At 38.0% G+C, this 15,935-nt stretch overlaps 1 protein-coding gene across 3 annotated transcripts in view; it reads left to right on the top strand.

Moving 5' to 3' along the window:
* The window catches only part of FGD6 (FYVE, RhoGEF and PH domain containing 6), a 105,486-nt gene extending 99,414 nt beyond the window's left edge, over positions 1 to 6,072 (top strand). For all 3 annotated transcript variants that reach the window (XM_038420168.2, XM_038420177.2, XM_043492117.1), the window contains one exon: positions 4,714 to 6,072. In XM_038420168.2, the coding sequence (XP_038276096.1) occupies positions 4,714 to 4,750 (37 nt within the window). In that variant the 3' untranslated portion in view covers positions 4,751 to 6,072. The remainder of the gene's footprint in view (positions 1 to 4,713) is intronic.
* The last annotated feature ends 9,863 nt before the right edge of the window (positions 6,073 to 15,935 follow it).

Genomic DNA, 15,935 nt, shown 5'->3' on the forward strand with positions numbered 1-15,935 from the left:
TTACCTGTTTTCACTGGAATTATATAGAGACTTTGTTTGTGGTCCTTATCTGATTAAGTTTTAGGATTTACTGCACACAGCAAAATGGGAGGTGACTATGCAAATACATCTAGTGTATCTTTCTAATAGATCTGGCTGGTTGCTTTGTCTGGTTTCACAACAATTTCCCAGAATTATTTTTACTTGTAACAGAGTAGCCATTAAGAGCTAAATATTCCAATAGAATGTTTTAAGCATTCAGTTAAGCCTGAAGTTGTTTGTAAATGCTACAAACAGGAATATTTCAAAACCGTAATTTAAATGTCCAGAGCAATTAACTAACTGAGCACGTGCATAATACCGTTTTTCAAAAATCTGGGAATGTTTTCTTCCTTGCAAATGCAGTTTGATCAATCCCTCCTTGTTAGTTAAGACAGATGTGTCATCTTGTATTTGCACTATGCCCTTATTCGTACTTATAAACAATTTATAATTACTTTCTTCCCTATTCAGATAATAGCTTTTTGTAACTGGATGGAAAACTAGTAACCAGCCAAAATCTGTTTTTACTGATGCTGAGATCCTAGTATTAATTACCTTACAAAGCAAGTTTCCCCCAAATATTTAATATCCCATAGAGATTTGTCTGTCAAAACCAAACCTGGGGAATACATGCTCCTCTGACATTATTAAAAATTTATCTTTTTGCTTGTGTTCCCCATTTAATGCCTACTCTCTTATTTTATTCTTCTTTACCCCTAATGAAGAAACATCTAACACTGGTATTTGTATTACACAGTTTTTTCATTCACTTCACAAATAACATGAAGTTCATTAAATTTTAGTAACTTTTTTATAAAGTTTTAATATAAGGCTCAGTGTAAAGTTATTTAAATGGAAAATTAATAGCTCTGATATTCCTATAATGTGCTTATTCTAACTGTCAAGGTATTTATTTGGTATGATTTATTCTGAATTGCATTGGTCATCTTTATTTTAATATATTGTTAAATTGGAGAGAATAGAGTAAAAAGCAATTCAGACGATAAATGGAAAGAAACCAAAAAAGCTTATATACCTATGTGGCAACTGACAAAACTACAGTTTTGTTTGTCTTGAGAAAAGATTAAGACTTGCCAAGACTGACAAACAACATCTTGTATAGCTTAGGACTATCTAAAAACTAAGCTTGATGGTTTGATGTCAGAGGACAGTCTAGGAGCAGAGGTCTGAACTCAAGGAGTGGGTGTATAAACTAGGGCTGTCAAGCAATTTAAAAAAATAACTTTATTTTTTATTACAAATATTGGCACTGTAAAAAAAAAAAAAAAAGAAATACTATTTTTCAATTCACCTAATACAAGTATTGTAGTGCAATCTTTTATCATGAAAGTTGAACTTACAAATGTAGAATTATGTACAAAAAAATAACTGCATTCAAAAATAAAACAATGTAAAACTTTAAGGCCTCCAAGTCCACTCAGACCTACTTCTTGTTCAACCAGTCGCTCAGACAAACAAGTTTGTTTACATTTGCAGGAGATAATGCTGCCTGCTTCTTGTTTACAATGTCACCTGAAAGTGAGAACAGGTGTTTTCGTGGCATTTTTGTAGCCTTCGTCGCAAGATATTTATGTGCCACATGCACTAAAGATTCATATGTCCCTTCATGCTTCAGCCACCATTCCAGAGGACATGCGTCCATGCTGATGATGGATTCTGATTGATAACAATCCAAAGCAGGGTGGACTGATGCATGTTCATTTTCATCATCCGAATCAGATGCCACCAACAGAAGGTTGATTTTCTTTTTTGGTGGTTCAGGTTCTGTAGTTTCTGCATCAGAGTATTGCTCTTCTAAGACTTCTGAAAGCATGCTCCACACCTTGTCGCTCTCAGATTTTGGAAGACACTTAAGATTCTTAAATCTTGGGTTGAGTGCTGTAGGTATCTTTAGAAATCTCACATTGGTATCTTCTTTCTGTTTTATCAAATCTGCAGTGAAAGTAATTCTTAAATCAAACAACATATGCTGGGTCATCATCCGAGACTACCGTAACACAAAATATATAGCAGAATGCGGGTAAAACCATGGAGTAAGAGACATACAATTCTCCTCCAAGGAGTTCAGTCACAAATTTAATTAATGTTTTTTTGTTTTTGTTTTTTAACAAGCATCATCAGGATGGAAGCATGTCCTCTGGAATGGTGGTTGAAGCATGAAGAGACATATGAATGTTTAGCATATCTGGCACGTAAATACCTTGCAATGCTACAAAAGTACCATGTGAACGCCTGATCTCACTTTTAGGTGACATGGTAAATAAGAAGCAGGCAGCATTATATCCTGTAAATGAAAACAAACTTGTTTCTCTTAGCCATTGGCTGAACAAGAAGTAGGACTGAGTGGACTTGTAGGCACTAAAGTTTTACATTTTTTTTATGGAGTGCAATTATGAAACAAAAAAAAATCTGCATTTGTAAGTTACACTTTTACAATAAAGAGATTGCACTACAGTACTTGTATGAGGTGAATTGAAAAATATTCTTTTGTTTGTCATTTTTACACTGCAAATATTTGCAATAAAAATATAAAGTAAGCATTGTATTCTGTGCTGTAATTGAAATCAATATATTTGAAAATGTAGAAAAATAAAATAATAATTAAAAATAAAATTTCAATTGGTATTCTATTTAACAGTGCGATTAAAACGGATTAATTTTTTTGTTAATGGCATGAGTTAACTGTGATTAATCGACAGCCCTAGTATAAATGTACTAAAAACCTACATTAAAAGAACATTGTTAAGGTTACAAAGTCAAGCCCTCAAAAGTTAAGAAAAGCCAGAATTATGGTTGCCTGTGGAATATTAATTTTGGGCTCCATGTGTTTATGCATTATGATAGTTTTTAGTTACATAATCACATTTATTTTTCCCCCACACGATCCATTCATAGAATGGATGTCTCGTTAATGAGCAGCTGTTCAGTATTTTGTTTTCTCCTCCTTGTTCAGAATGGTCCTAGGCCTTGTTCAATGCACAATATTCAAACCCTTTTTTCAAGACCCTTATTAATTTCCTTATGAGCTTTTCTATGGCACTCATCACTACAGTATGCGATCACTTCACAAACATTACTTTATTCTCACTGCTTCCCTGGGGGGGGGATGTACGGGGGTGGGTGGATTATTTTACAGATAAGGAGCTGACGCATAGAGAGATTAAGGTCAAAAGTTTTCACTAATTTTGGATGCCCAGTTTGAGATGCCTAGGACCTGATTTTTTGGAGGACTTCGCATTATGTAGCACTTTATATGTTATGAGCACAGCTCCCATTGACTTCAATTGTAGCTATAACTGCTTAGCACTTCTGCAAATTGGACCCCAAGGACTAAAGTCAGGTATCCAGGAAATGAGGAACACATAAGTAGTGACAACCTATGAAAAGTTTGGTTTAAGTGACTTGCCTAGCATCACAAAGGATCTCTGTGGAAGAGACAGGGGTAGAATCCAGTTCCCCAGAGAAGTATTCAGCTGTCTTGACTATGAAAACATCCTTTTCCTGCTTCATTAACTACACTCTTTCCCACTTCTGCAACAAATGAAGCAACAGTCTCCTTCACTGCATAACTTTGATTCATCTGCAGAGCAGGTCCATCCTATGAACTGAGTGAGTCAAGGGTGCTGTGGGAAAAATAATATGTGAACACGTAACTAAAGACTATTGTAATGCATAAACATAAGGAGGCCAAATTAAGGTTGCAGAGGCAACCATCATTCTGACTTTTCTTAATTTTTGAGGGCTTGACTGCAATCTTAATAATGTTCTTTTAATGTAGCTGTGTGTGTGATTTTTCCTAGGTTTCTAAAAAAGCAAACTAAAGAATCAAACTGTGTCATATGGCAGCATACTGACACCCACGTGGATCATCAGCAGGGTTGGAACCAACTATCAGAGTAACTGATAGATGACAACCTACTAGCGCTATGTGCAGGAGATGAGACACTTTGTCAGTGGGATCACCGATATTATTAAGGTTGTCCAACATTTGCTAATACAAGATCCTGTTTTCAGTTGCTTATAACATGACCAAACTTTATCCGTTTAGTCTGAACTTTTCCATGCTGGGTGTCTGCCTCAGGCTGAATTTTCCTGAGAAAAGTTCAGTCAAACATTTCAGCCAAAACAGGCTCAGCTGTTTCTGAGAATAAAGCTAGAGTAAAATACATTGTTTTGCCTATGTTAATTCTGGTGACATCTGATAAATTCTAGCATCTCTACCTTGCGGTTTGCAGGGGGAGGTGGCCTTTGTGTCAGGGATTTGCCTTTTACCATCTCTGTGAAGAGAGACCAAAAATTGACCAAATTATAAGCCCCTGAAAAATCACAGCTCACAAATGATCAATAGGGCCTTGCTAGAGCTTCACAGCTTAATTTCCTGATAGATGCTTCCCAAATACAGATGAAGAGTCTTTACCCCTATGAGAGTACAGTTGGAAAGAATTTCCATAATGCGCAGTAGCATTAGCTACATTGCCATAGCTGTTGTTTATCTAAACCTAATGCAGGATTTAAGGCCATTTAATAGTGGTGAACCACATGCTTTTTAATGGACGAGTGAAATTTTGAACTGTTGCATATTTGAAAATGTATTGATAAAAATTTAAATAAGGTAGGTTTTGAAAATACCCAAGATCAAGCGAAATCTAACATTATTTCTCTTTCCAACAGGTGGATAGAAGCTTTTCAAGAAGCCACCATATTATAGCTGCCTCAGCACCATCTCTGAGCCTAAAGGAGCAAAAGTCATCAAAGGATGACAAGAAATGGAGTACAGCAATTTTGTTTAAAAATGGACTTTACCAGCATCAACCTAAACACAATTTGTATATTTATGAGAATTAGGAGTTGTTGCCTTTTTTTTAGGTGTAAGGTAATATTTTTTAAAGACATTTGTGTATTTGTTGGTTTTTTCATACAAAATGTGTTATTTATTAAATTCCAATGTTTACTTAATGGTCAGAATCATTTCTAAGGTTCGCGTTGAATTCTAAAGTGCCCTTGTCTTTAGAATAGCAGACGGCTTTGTCAGAAAACTGTTTAAAAAAAAAAAAAAAACGCTTTATTGCAGCATTACAATTTGTACAGTTCTTGAGTTGCTGATAATCATTTTGCAATTTAAAAAGAACAGTTCAAAGAAGAAGATATTTCAACAAAACTTGAGGACACGTGGTCAGCTATGTAAAAACTCCTTTGATGAGCAGATGACTGACAGGCTGCTGCTCCTCTTCATACAATAGGTCAAGTTTTGTGGACTAATTTTATTAAAAAAACACAGCCAGCTTCTGTATCACAGAAGCCCTAGAATTAGCGCTGCTACTTGTTGTTTAAGCTTCCACAACTCAAAGGCAAACATTTCTTATGCAATATGGATCCGTTATTAAAGCAAGCTGAAAGGAAAAACAGGAAAAATATTTTTTTCTTCATATTCTACAGTTGCTGAGATTATGCTCTCCAGCTGTCCTCAAATTATCAATGCCAAAGATGTATTTAAATATACTATCTTACCAAAAAAAAAATGAAGAGGCAGATTATTTTTTTAAATTGCTAGTAGTAATGTAAAGCACAGGCCAAAATTGTTTGGCATGCAGGAAAAAAATCAAATATCCTATCATTGTCTTTGTTTAAAAATCCCTTTGATACCAATGAGAGTTCCCCATACAGTATGAAACATGCATAAATTACAGTTCTAATAGTTTAAGGCTAAATAAATATGTTGAAAAATCTTACAGTATTGTACATTTTAAAATAAGTGTTTGAATGGGAATTGCCCTACCAAGAAAGCACACTGTTCTAGTGACAATGGCATAGAAAATGTGTGCCATTCATTCCAGTACATTTTGCTTACATTATTTGATGGTTTACTTGACGCTTTAAAACAAAATCTTTCTGCTGTTTTTAGAACTTTGTCAGTAGACCTCATTAGGAAACACATTGATGATTTTGGTGTGTTTATTCTATTATTGAACTTTTGAAAAATCATGTTGTATCGCCATAGAATAAATGGAACAAGCACTGACAAAACATGAATAGGCCAGGGTAACAGTGTTTAAATATAAAATAGGATGTACATGTAGTCAGCCAGTTAATTGTTACAGTAGGTCAACTTGGTAATAGGATTAACAGCTGTTCACCTACAGGTCAAAATGGTTCAAGACTATGTTAATAGTGATTTGCTAGTTGATACTAACTATGGCCTCACCTACACAAGGGAATTTTAGGAAAGAGACTCTTTCCCCAGACTCATCACTGGTTCCCCTGCTCTGGATGCTTCTAGTGTTTTTATCATGGTGTTAAGACTCTAGTTCAGGGGTGGGCAAACTATGGTATATCCCTCCTCTGGCTCCTATATTTAGGGGTAGACAAGGGGCTCCACGTGATGCCCCCACCCCAAGCACTGCCCCCGTAGCTCCATAGGAGCCAGAGGGGGAGACATTACACTGCTTCTGAGAGCTGCTAGAGGTAAGCGCCACCGAGAGCCTGTACCCCAAGCCCCTCCCACACCCCAACCTCCTGCCCTAGCCCTGATCCCCCTCCCGTCCTCCGAACCCCTCGATCTCAGCCTGGAGCACCCTCCTGCACCCCAAGCCCCTCATCATCACCCCAGAGCCCCTTTCCACACCCTGAACTCTTCATTTCTGGCCCAGCCCCTGAGCCCACAGCCCCAGCCAGAGCCCTCACCCCCTCCTGCACCCCAACCCCAATTTCATGAGCATTCACGGCCCACCATACAATTTCCAAACCCAGATGTTGCCCTCAGGCCATAAAGTTTGCCCACCCCTGCTCTAGTTCAACAAAGGGCTTCAAGGTATGCATCATTTCAAGAATGTAAGCAACCCCATTGCTATCAATGGGACTAATCAGATGTTTGAAGTTAAGCACATGCCTATGTATCTTGCTGAATCAGGGTCTTAACCAGGTTTGACTGACATCATGGTAAAAATACTGGAAGCCTCGAAAGCCTTGCCTACACTACAGCTCCTGCTGGGTGCAGATGAACTGATGGTAGCATTTGTGGGATTTTTACACACGCACACACACCCTCAAATATTCCCTAGTGTAAATACAGCCTATGATTTTTTGGTAATCTTGCACTAGTTCTGTGCATGGGCTAGCCTTACGAAAAATACAATTAGAATGAACACCCAGTTACTTTGACAGAAGGGTCAAAGATGAACATGGAAGCCAAAATACTCTCTCGCTCCTTAGAAGCGGTCTCTCAAGACATATTAATTGGGCAGTGTGAGGAAGCTTGCCTTGTCACAGCCCTTGTTCTGTTGGTAGAGGGTTTCAGGTACCAATTCAACAAGGTACGTAAGCACTTGTCTAACTTTAAGCACGAGTAATCACAGTGACTTCAATAGACTCAAGTTCTTAATGTTAAGCATATTCTTGTGTACCTTGCTGAATTAGAGCCTTAAATTATTAAACTCTCAGTCTGACCCCTTTCATGTGCGATCGAGGACCTGCTTCAATTAACTTTGAAGTTCAATGGGATTAAGGCCTTTATTTGAACAATTTTTAAAAGTTTTTTTTAAAAATGAGAACTAAAAAATGGTTTATGTATTAAATTTTCATCTCGTCATACAAAGGGGCTTTATACTTGGTAGTTCAGCAATGCAGCTGCTAGCTGAAGGCTAAGTAAGTTATGTCTCTTGCAAGTAGTTTCCTAAATGCTATAACTTTAGCATCACAGTCTTACTCAGCAAATATAACGAGGAGTCCTTGTGGCACCTTGGAGACTAACAAATTGATTTGGGCATAAGCTTTTGTGGGCTAGAACCGACTTCATCGGATGCATGGAGTGAAAATACAGGAGCAGGTATAAATACATGAAAGGATGGGGGTTGCTTTACCAACTGTGAGGTCAGTCTAATGAGACAAATCAATTAACAGCAGGATACCAAGGGAGGAAAAATAACTTTTGAAGTGGTAAGAGAGTGGCCCATTGCCATCATGTGCCAGCAATGCCCCTCTGCCATATACATTGGCCAAACTAGACAGTCTCTGCGCAAAAGAATAAATGGATACAACTCTGACATCAGGAATCATAACATTCAAAAACCAGTAGGAGAACACTTCAATCTCTCTGGTCACTCAATAACAGTCCTAAAAGTGACAATTCTTCCACCAAAAAAACTTCAAAAACAGACTCCAGTGTGCTGTAGCTCACGAAAGCTTATCCTCTAATAAATTTGTTAGTCTCTAAGGTACCACAAGTACTCCTTTTCTTTTAGACTCCAGTGTGAAGCTGCAGAACTGGAATTAATTTGCAAACTGGATACCATCAGATTAGACCTGAGTAGAGACTGGAGTGGATTGGTCATTACAAAACCTGAACTTAACTTCCCCAATGCTAATTTCCCCCTACTGTTACTCACACCTTATTGTGAACTGTCTGTAATGAGCCACTCTCTTACCACTTCAAAAGTTATTTTTCCTCCCTTGGTATCCTGCCGTTAATTGATTTATCTCATTAGACTGATCTCACACTTGGTAAAGCAACCCACATCCTTTCATGTATTTATACCTGCTCCTGTATTTTCATTCCATGCATCAGATGAAGTAGGTTCTAACCCACGAAAGCTTATGCCCAAATCAATGTTAGTCTCTAAGGTGCCACAAGGACTCCTCGTTTTTGCTGATACAGACTAGCATGGCTAACCATACTCATGTTGACATACATAGGTGGTGTGGCTCTTCTGGTTGATGTCACAGCTAGGGAGATAGTTAAAGCTTTGTATAAGGACAACCACTAAAAAGAAGGGATCTGCTGCACACAAAAATAAATCCATGTCAGGAGGCAATTGTTAGTTTAGTTTCATTTTGGTATCACTCCCCCTCTGCAAAATAGAGGTAGCCAGTGGTGCTGGAACAATTTTTATAGTAGGGATACTGACTGGCATTGAGCAAAACTAAATCCTGTGTATGATGGAAACCACTTCAAACCAGGGGGTGCTGCTACACTCTAGTTCCAGCCCCTGTGAAAGTAGCTTGATAAAAAGTTAATGCACAGCGCTCAGATGGGGAAGGGGGATGTACGTTTGGCCTGATGAGGTTTTATGGCTGGCTGCAGAAAATGAGCTCCATCTCCTGATGCACTACACATCCCTGAATGATGGTGCAGAGTGAGAATTGTTTTAAAATGTTAAAATGTCTTCCATGAGCCAGTTGACTTCTTGCTGAAGCAGCTGATTGAATCCAGAGCATTTCTGAGATGCACATTATTTATTTAAATAGACCCCTAAAAACAATTGTACAAATGAAGCTATCTGGTTATGAAATGAAATAGATGGGATTTTGACATTGTAAACGCTAACTTGAATAGTAATTTCCCAATATACTTGTGCTTTGTGTCATGTGCAAAGACGACTTCTGAGATGTTCAACAGGAGCAATTCGATAAGAGTTCTCTGCCAATCATATTATTTTTCCAAGTTACACTACCCTGTTTCTTCCAACTTAAACTATCCCTAGGTTCAGGGTAGTTCATGCTCAACATTATTATTTTTAAAAGATGCTTTTAGGAAAACTTCCATTATTAGGTAAAAAAAATAAGGAGTAGTTGTGGCATAAGTTTTCGTGGGCTAAAACCCACTTCATCGGATGCATGCAGTGGAAAATACAGTATGAAGATATATATACACAGAGAACATGAAAAAATGGGTACATACATACCATACTGTAACGAGACCAATTAATTAAGGGGTGCTATTATCAGCAGGAGAAAAAAAACCTTTTGTAGTGATAATCAAGATGGCCTATTTCAAACAGTTGACAAGAAGGTGTGAGTTACAGTAGAGGGTAGAAAATTAGTATGGGGAAATAGTTTATACTTTGTGTAATGACCCATCCACTCCCAGTCTTTATTCAAGCCTAATTTAATGGTGTCCAGTTTGCAAATTAATTCCAGTTCTGCAGTTTCTCATTGGAGTCTGTTTTTGAATTTTTTTTGTTGGAGAATTGCAACTTTTAGGTCTGAAATTGAGTGACCAGGGAGCTTGAAGGAACCTCACTCAATAGTCTCCAAGGCCACAAGTACTCCTCGGTTTTTTTGCTGATACAGTCCAACACGGCTACCACTCTGAAACCTGTCATTATTAGGTAGTCTCTCATTAATTTTTAACAATGTCAGTGAAACGTTTTTTGTTTACATTTCTATGCAATGTTAGCTACCAAACTGTCCATTTTTGTGCTAGTCTTGTAGACAATCAGAAAGTTAAATAGACTATCTTCTTTTCATTGACCAAATGTCAATGAAACAGAACAATAAAAGTGGCATAAATGGTTAATGTATTTTTATTTCACTTTAATAATTGGAACAATTAGTAACAGATTAAGATAATATTTTCAATACTAATAACACAGGTTAGGATATTCCTTTAAAAATATATATTTAACCTGTTTCTGAAGTATTACATGTTCTAAGATCCATAGTAAAGTGTTAATCTAGTATATCTTTAATTCAGTTCCATCAAAGATGCCACATTCACTTTTCATTTGACTATTGTACACCAATCAATTCATTAAGCAAGGGTTGCAAAACCAGCATGGTTTTAAAAACTGGCTATCTCTACATAAGAGACCTAGGATAATAGATAAGACTGGTTAGTACAATGCATGATGAACACTGACATTGAAGATTTTCTAACATTATTTCTGGGCAAGTAGAGGTTTTTAGGCAGTCTAAGAAAACTTTTGAGTTAAAAACTTACTTTAAAAATCATTACAATACACTTATTAGGCAAGGATTACAGAACTGTTAGCATTTGAGTAACTTTTTAATGACCCCTTAAAGAATACTGGGGGGGCGGTTCCTGAATAAGCTTACGTTCTATCTCTTGAAATAGGGAAGTGTAGCAGGATTAGAGGCATTTAATTAATTTTTGCCATAACTGCTGTTCGTTATAATTATTTTCCAGATACACTTTATTTGAAGCCTAGTTTGTCTGTGCTGTCTAAACAGAATAGTAGAACCTTTATTTTATAAATTGAAACAGCTGAAATTCATTGTAAATAGATGTTGATATGTATCATGTTTGTACAAAATAAATCTGTAATAGTTAATTTTAGTAGGTTTTTTTGCAACGCTCTTTTATCACCAGTAGCTTAGGTAGTCCGTGATTCCTGGACTGCAGAGTTGTCAGAATTTTTTATTTATTTAAATTATGTTTCTAGCCCTTATGGTTGAAGGCATCATCTTGCAAAGGTGAACTGAGCACAAACTCGTCCAGTGATGTTTGGCTGAGTTTTCTGACTGCTTGAAAACATATTTCTAACATGAACTGTCATTCCTGTAATTTAGGGCACTGTGGAATTCTAGCGTGCATGTGTGTTTGTGAGAGAGAGAGAGAGTTGGTATTTTTGTCACAGAATGTATTTTGTTGCAGCCAGATGCTCAACATATTATTTTTTGTCTCTTCCCCCTGATCCTCTGCTCCCACATTGGAACTGCCTGCAGCTGCCTCCTGGCTCCTAGTTTTCCCACAAAGGTTTATTATTTGTCAGGCTGCCTGGTGAACACAGTGAAGAAGAAAACATCTTCAGAAATCATATTAGAAAATCCATAATTGAAGCATTGTACATCTAGAAATTGCTTCTGCTGTGACTCACAGTTGTGTTTGCATGGGAGTGAGTGGGAGGTGGGAATGAAGGATTTAGTAAGTTAACACTGTCACAGAATTTAGTCCCGTTGTGCTGCAGAGTACATGGTGTCCTAGCTATTACCAAAGAGCAGCTATTAAAATGCTGTGAGTCTTCAGTGACCCTTCAGCTCTTACCATTGATCAGTCCTACCCAAAACTATCTTTATTATAAGTATCTGGTTGCCATTATCTGCTGAGTTCTACTGGAATTAACTCTGTCCTTTCGAAAAAGGACGTGCACCCACGTCTGATTTCTGGAAGCGTCAGGTATAGTAAACTGAGACTTTCAACTAGCTTGTAAACTTTCAGGAAATATTTAACAGGTGAATCGTCTTGGGGGGAAAAATGTTAAATATAAATGTGCATTTAGCTTGAGACAATGTGTCTGATCAGAAAACAAGAAATGATGGTTGCAAAGATACAAAGCTAAGATTGTAGCAGTGGGGGAATTGGGAGGCGATATTTTCAAGGGTAAATGAAGAAAGCTGAGGGGTTTTAATTCAAAGAATACAAGTAACAATTGCTCATTTTTCAATGACTTCATGCCTTTCTTTCCTGGATATTGATGCTGACTTTATCCAAGGAAATTACATTAACAGATTTGAGTTTATATAACTTAATTTTATTTATCACAAAAGTGACCTAGTCCCAAAGATCCCATTTCTCTATAAACATGGCTGCCCAATCTTGTTGAATTAGCAGGAGGGGGCTAATAAAGAAAAGCAATAAAGTACGCTATTGAATTAATATTTTTTCTAGAGCTGTTGATTAATTGCAATTAATTTACATGATTAAATAAAAAAAATCACGATTAAAAAAATTAATCGAGATTAATTGCAGTTTTAATTGCACTGTTAATAGAATACCAATTGAAATATACTAAATATTTTTGGATATTTTTCTACATTTTCAAATATATTGATTTCAATTGCAACACAGTATACAAGGTAGACAGTACTCACTTAACATTGCTATTTTTTATTACAAATATTTGCACTGTAAAAATGGCAAACTAAAATATTTTTCAGTTCATCTCATACAAGTACTGTAGATCAATCTCTTTATGGTGAAAGTTCAACTTGCAAATGTAGATTTTTTTTTGTTACAATAACTGCACTCAAAAACAAAACAGTGTAGAACTTTAGAGCCTACAAGTCCACTCTGTCCTACTTCTCATTCAACCAGTCCCTAAAACAAACAAGCTTGTTTACATTTACGGGAGATAATGCTGCCCGCTTCTTATTTACAATGTCACTTGAAACTGAAAATAGGCATTCGCATGGGACTTTTATAGTTGGCATTGCAAGGTATTTATGTGCCAGATATGCTAAACATTTGTATGCCCATTCATGCTTTGGCCACCATTCCAGAGGACATGTTTCCAGGCTGATGATGCTCATTAAAAAAATAATGCATTAATTAAATTTTGGCTGAACTCCTTGAGGGAGATTTGTACGTCTCCTACTCTGTTTTACCCGCATTCTGCCATATAGTTCATGTTCTAGCAGTCTCAAAGGATGACCCAGCACATGTTGTTTGTTTTAAAAACACTTTCACTGCAGATTTAACAAAACGCAAAGAAGGTACCAATGTGAGATTTCTAAAGATAGCTACATAACTCAACCCAAGGTTTAAGAATCTGAAGTGCCTTCCAAAATCTGAGATGGATGAGGTGTAAAGCATGCTTTCAGAAGTCTTAAAAGAGCAACACTCCGATGCAGAAACTACAGAACCTGAACCTCCAAAAAAGGAAATCAACCTTCTGCTCGTGGCATCTGACTCAGATGATGAAAATGAACATGCATCAGTCCGCACTGCTTTGGATGGTTATCAAGTAAAACCCGTCATCAGCATGGATGCATGTCCTCTGGAATGGTGGTTGAAGCAGGAAGGGAAATATGAATCTTTAGCACGTCTGGCACATAAATATCTTGCGACGCCAGCTAAAACAGTGCCATGCGAACCTCTGGTCTCACTTTCAGGTGATATTGTAAATAAGAAACAGGCAGCATTATCTCCTGCAAATGTAAACAAACTTGTTTGTCTGAGTGATTGGCTGAACAAGAAGTAGGGCTGAGTGGACTTTTAGGCCTTAACATTTTACATTTTTATTTTTGAATGTAGTGGGTTTTTTGTACATAATTCTACATTTGTAAGTGCAACTTTCATGATAAAGAGATTGCACTACAGTACTTGTATAAGGTGAACTGAAAAATAAAAATATTTGCACTGTAAAAAAAAGAAATAGTAATCAAAAATAAATATAAAGTGAGCACTGTACAGTTTGTATTCTGTGTTGTAATGGAAATCAATATATTTGAAAATGTAGAAAATATCCAAAACTTTAAATAAATGGTATTCTATTATTAACAGTGTGATTAATTTTTTTAATCACGTGATTAATTGTGATTATTTTTTTTAATTGCTTGACAGCCCTAATTTTTTCAAATAAAACTGTTCTCTTAGGGTATAGCTACATGGCAAAAAAAAAAATAAAATAAAATAACCTGCATCAGGGAGTCTGAGTCTGGCTCACTCTAATGCACTAAAAATATCCACCTCGACATTCGGCCTGCAACTTGAGTTCTGAAACCAACCTCCCTCCCTGGGCTTCAGAGCCAAGCCTCAATCCAAACATCTGCACAACTATTTTTAGTACTATAGCGCAAGCTAGAGACTGTAGACCCAGGCTCTGTAACTCTCTCCCTCCCTCCCACTTTGAAAGCAAAGGCAAACAATCGTTTCATGCCTTTTTTCCTGGGTTACCCGTACAGATTCCATAGCACGGCAAGCATAGAGCCTGCTCAGCTCAGCACTGCTGTTGTGAACATTGTAAACACCTCGCGCATTATCCAGCAGTATGTGCAGAACCTGGCTAGGAGCTGCCATCAGGAGGACAATTGTGAGGAGGACATGGACACAGACGTTCCTGAAAGCACAGAATGTGGCAATTGGGACATCATGGTGGCAGTGTTGCAGGTATGGGATGGTTCCCAGTGGCTGCGAAACTTTTGCTGCATAACGCTACTTTCATGGAACTTTTGTGAGTTATTTTCCCCCGCCCTAAAGCGTAGGAATACCAAGATGAGACCTGCCCTGACAGTTGAGAAGCGAGTGGTGATAGCCCTGTGGAAGCTTGCAACGCCTTGCAACTGACTGCTACCAGTCAGTTGGGAATCAGTTTGGAGTGGGCAACTCTACCGTGGGGGCTGCTGTGATCCAAGTAGCCATGGCAATCAGTGACCTTCTGCTAACAAGGGTAGTGACTCTGGGAAATGAGCAGGTCATAGTGGATGGCTTTGCTGCAATGGGATTCTCTCACTGTCATGGGGTGATAGACGGAACACACATCCCTATCTTGGCACCAGACCACCTTGCCAACCAGTACATAAACCGCATGCGGTACTTCTCAATGGTGCTGCAAGCACTGGTGGATCACGAGGGACGTTTCACCGACATCAACGTGGGATGGTCAGGAAAGGTACATGATGCTCGCATCTTTAGGAACTCCAGGCTGTTCGAAAAGCTGCAAGAAGGGACTTTCTTCCCAGACCAGAAAATTACAGTTGGGGATGTTGAAATGCCAATAGTTATCCTTGGGTACCCAGCCTACCCCTTGCTCCCATGGCTCATGAAGCCATACACAAGCAGCCTGGACAGTAGTAAGTAGCAGTTCAACTATAGGCTGAGCAAGTGCAGCATGGTGGTAGAATGTGCCTTTGGACGTTTAAAAGCCCACTGGTGCTGTTTGCTGACTAGGTTAGACCCTCAGCACAACTAATATTCCCATTGTTATTGCTGCTTGCTCTGTGCTCCATAATATCTGTGAGAGTAAGGGGAAGACATTTATGACTGGGTGGGAGGTTGAGGCAAATCACCTGGTGGCCAATTTTGAACAGCCAGACACCAGGGTGATTAGAAGAGCACAGCTAGGCACGCTGTACATCAGAGAGGCTTTGAAAAACAGATTCATGACGGGACAGGCTATGGTGTGACAGTTGTTTTTCTTCTTGATGCAAAACCACCCCCTTTGTTGAATTTACTTTCCTGTAGGCAATCCCGCTTCCCCCTTCAACCACAGCTGGCAAAGGAAATAAAGTCCCTATTGTTTTGAATCCATTCATTCTTTATTTATTAAAAAAAAAAGAGAGAGATCACTGACAATGTAGCCTGGATGAGGTCAGGAAGGAGGGAAGGACAAAGCCACATTGCTTATTATAGCCACCCTACAAATCAAAGCTGTTTGAAT

The sequence above is a fragment of the Dermochelys coriacea genome, chromosome 1 (genome assembly GCF_009764565.3).
Source record: "Dermochelys coriacea isolate rDerCor1 chromosome 1, rDerCor1.pri.v4, whole genome shotgun sequence".
Classification (NCBI taxonomy): domain Eukaryota; kingdom Metazoa; phylum Chordata; order Testudines; family Dermochelyidae; genus Dermochelys; species Dermochelys coriacea.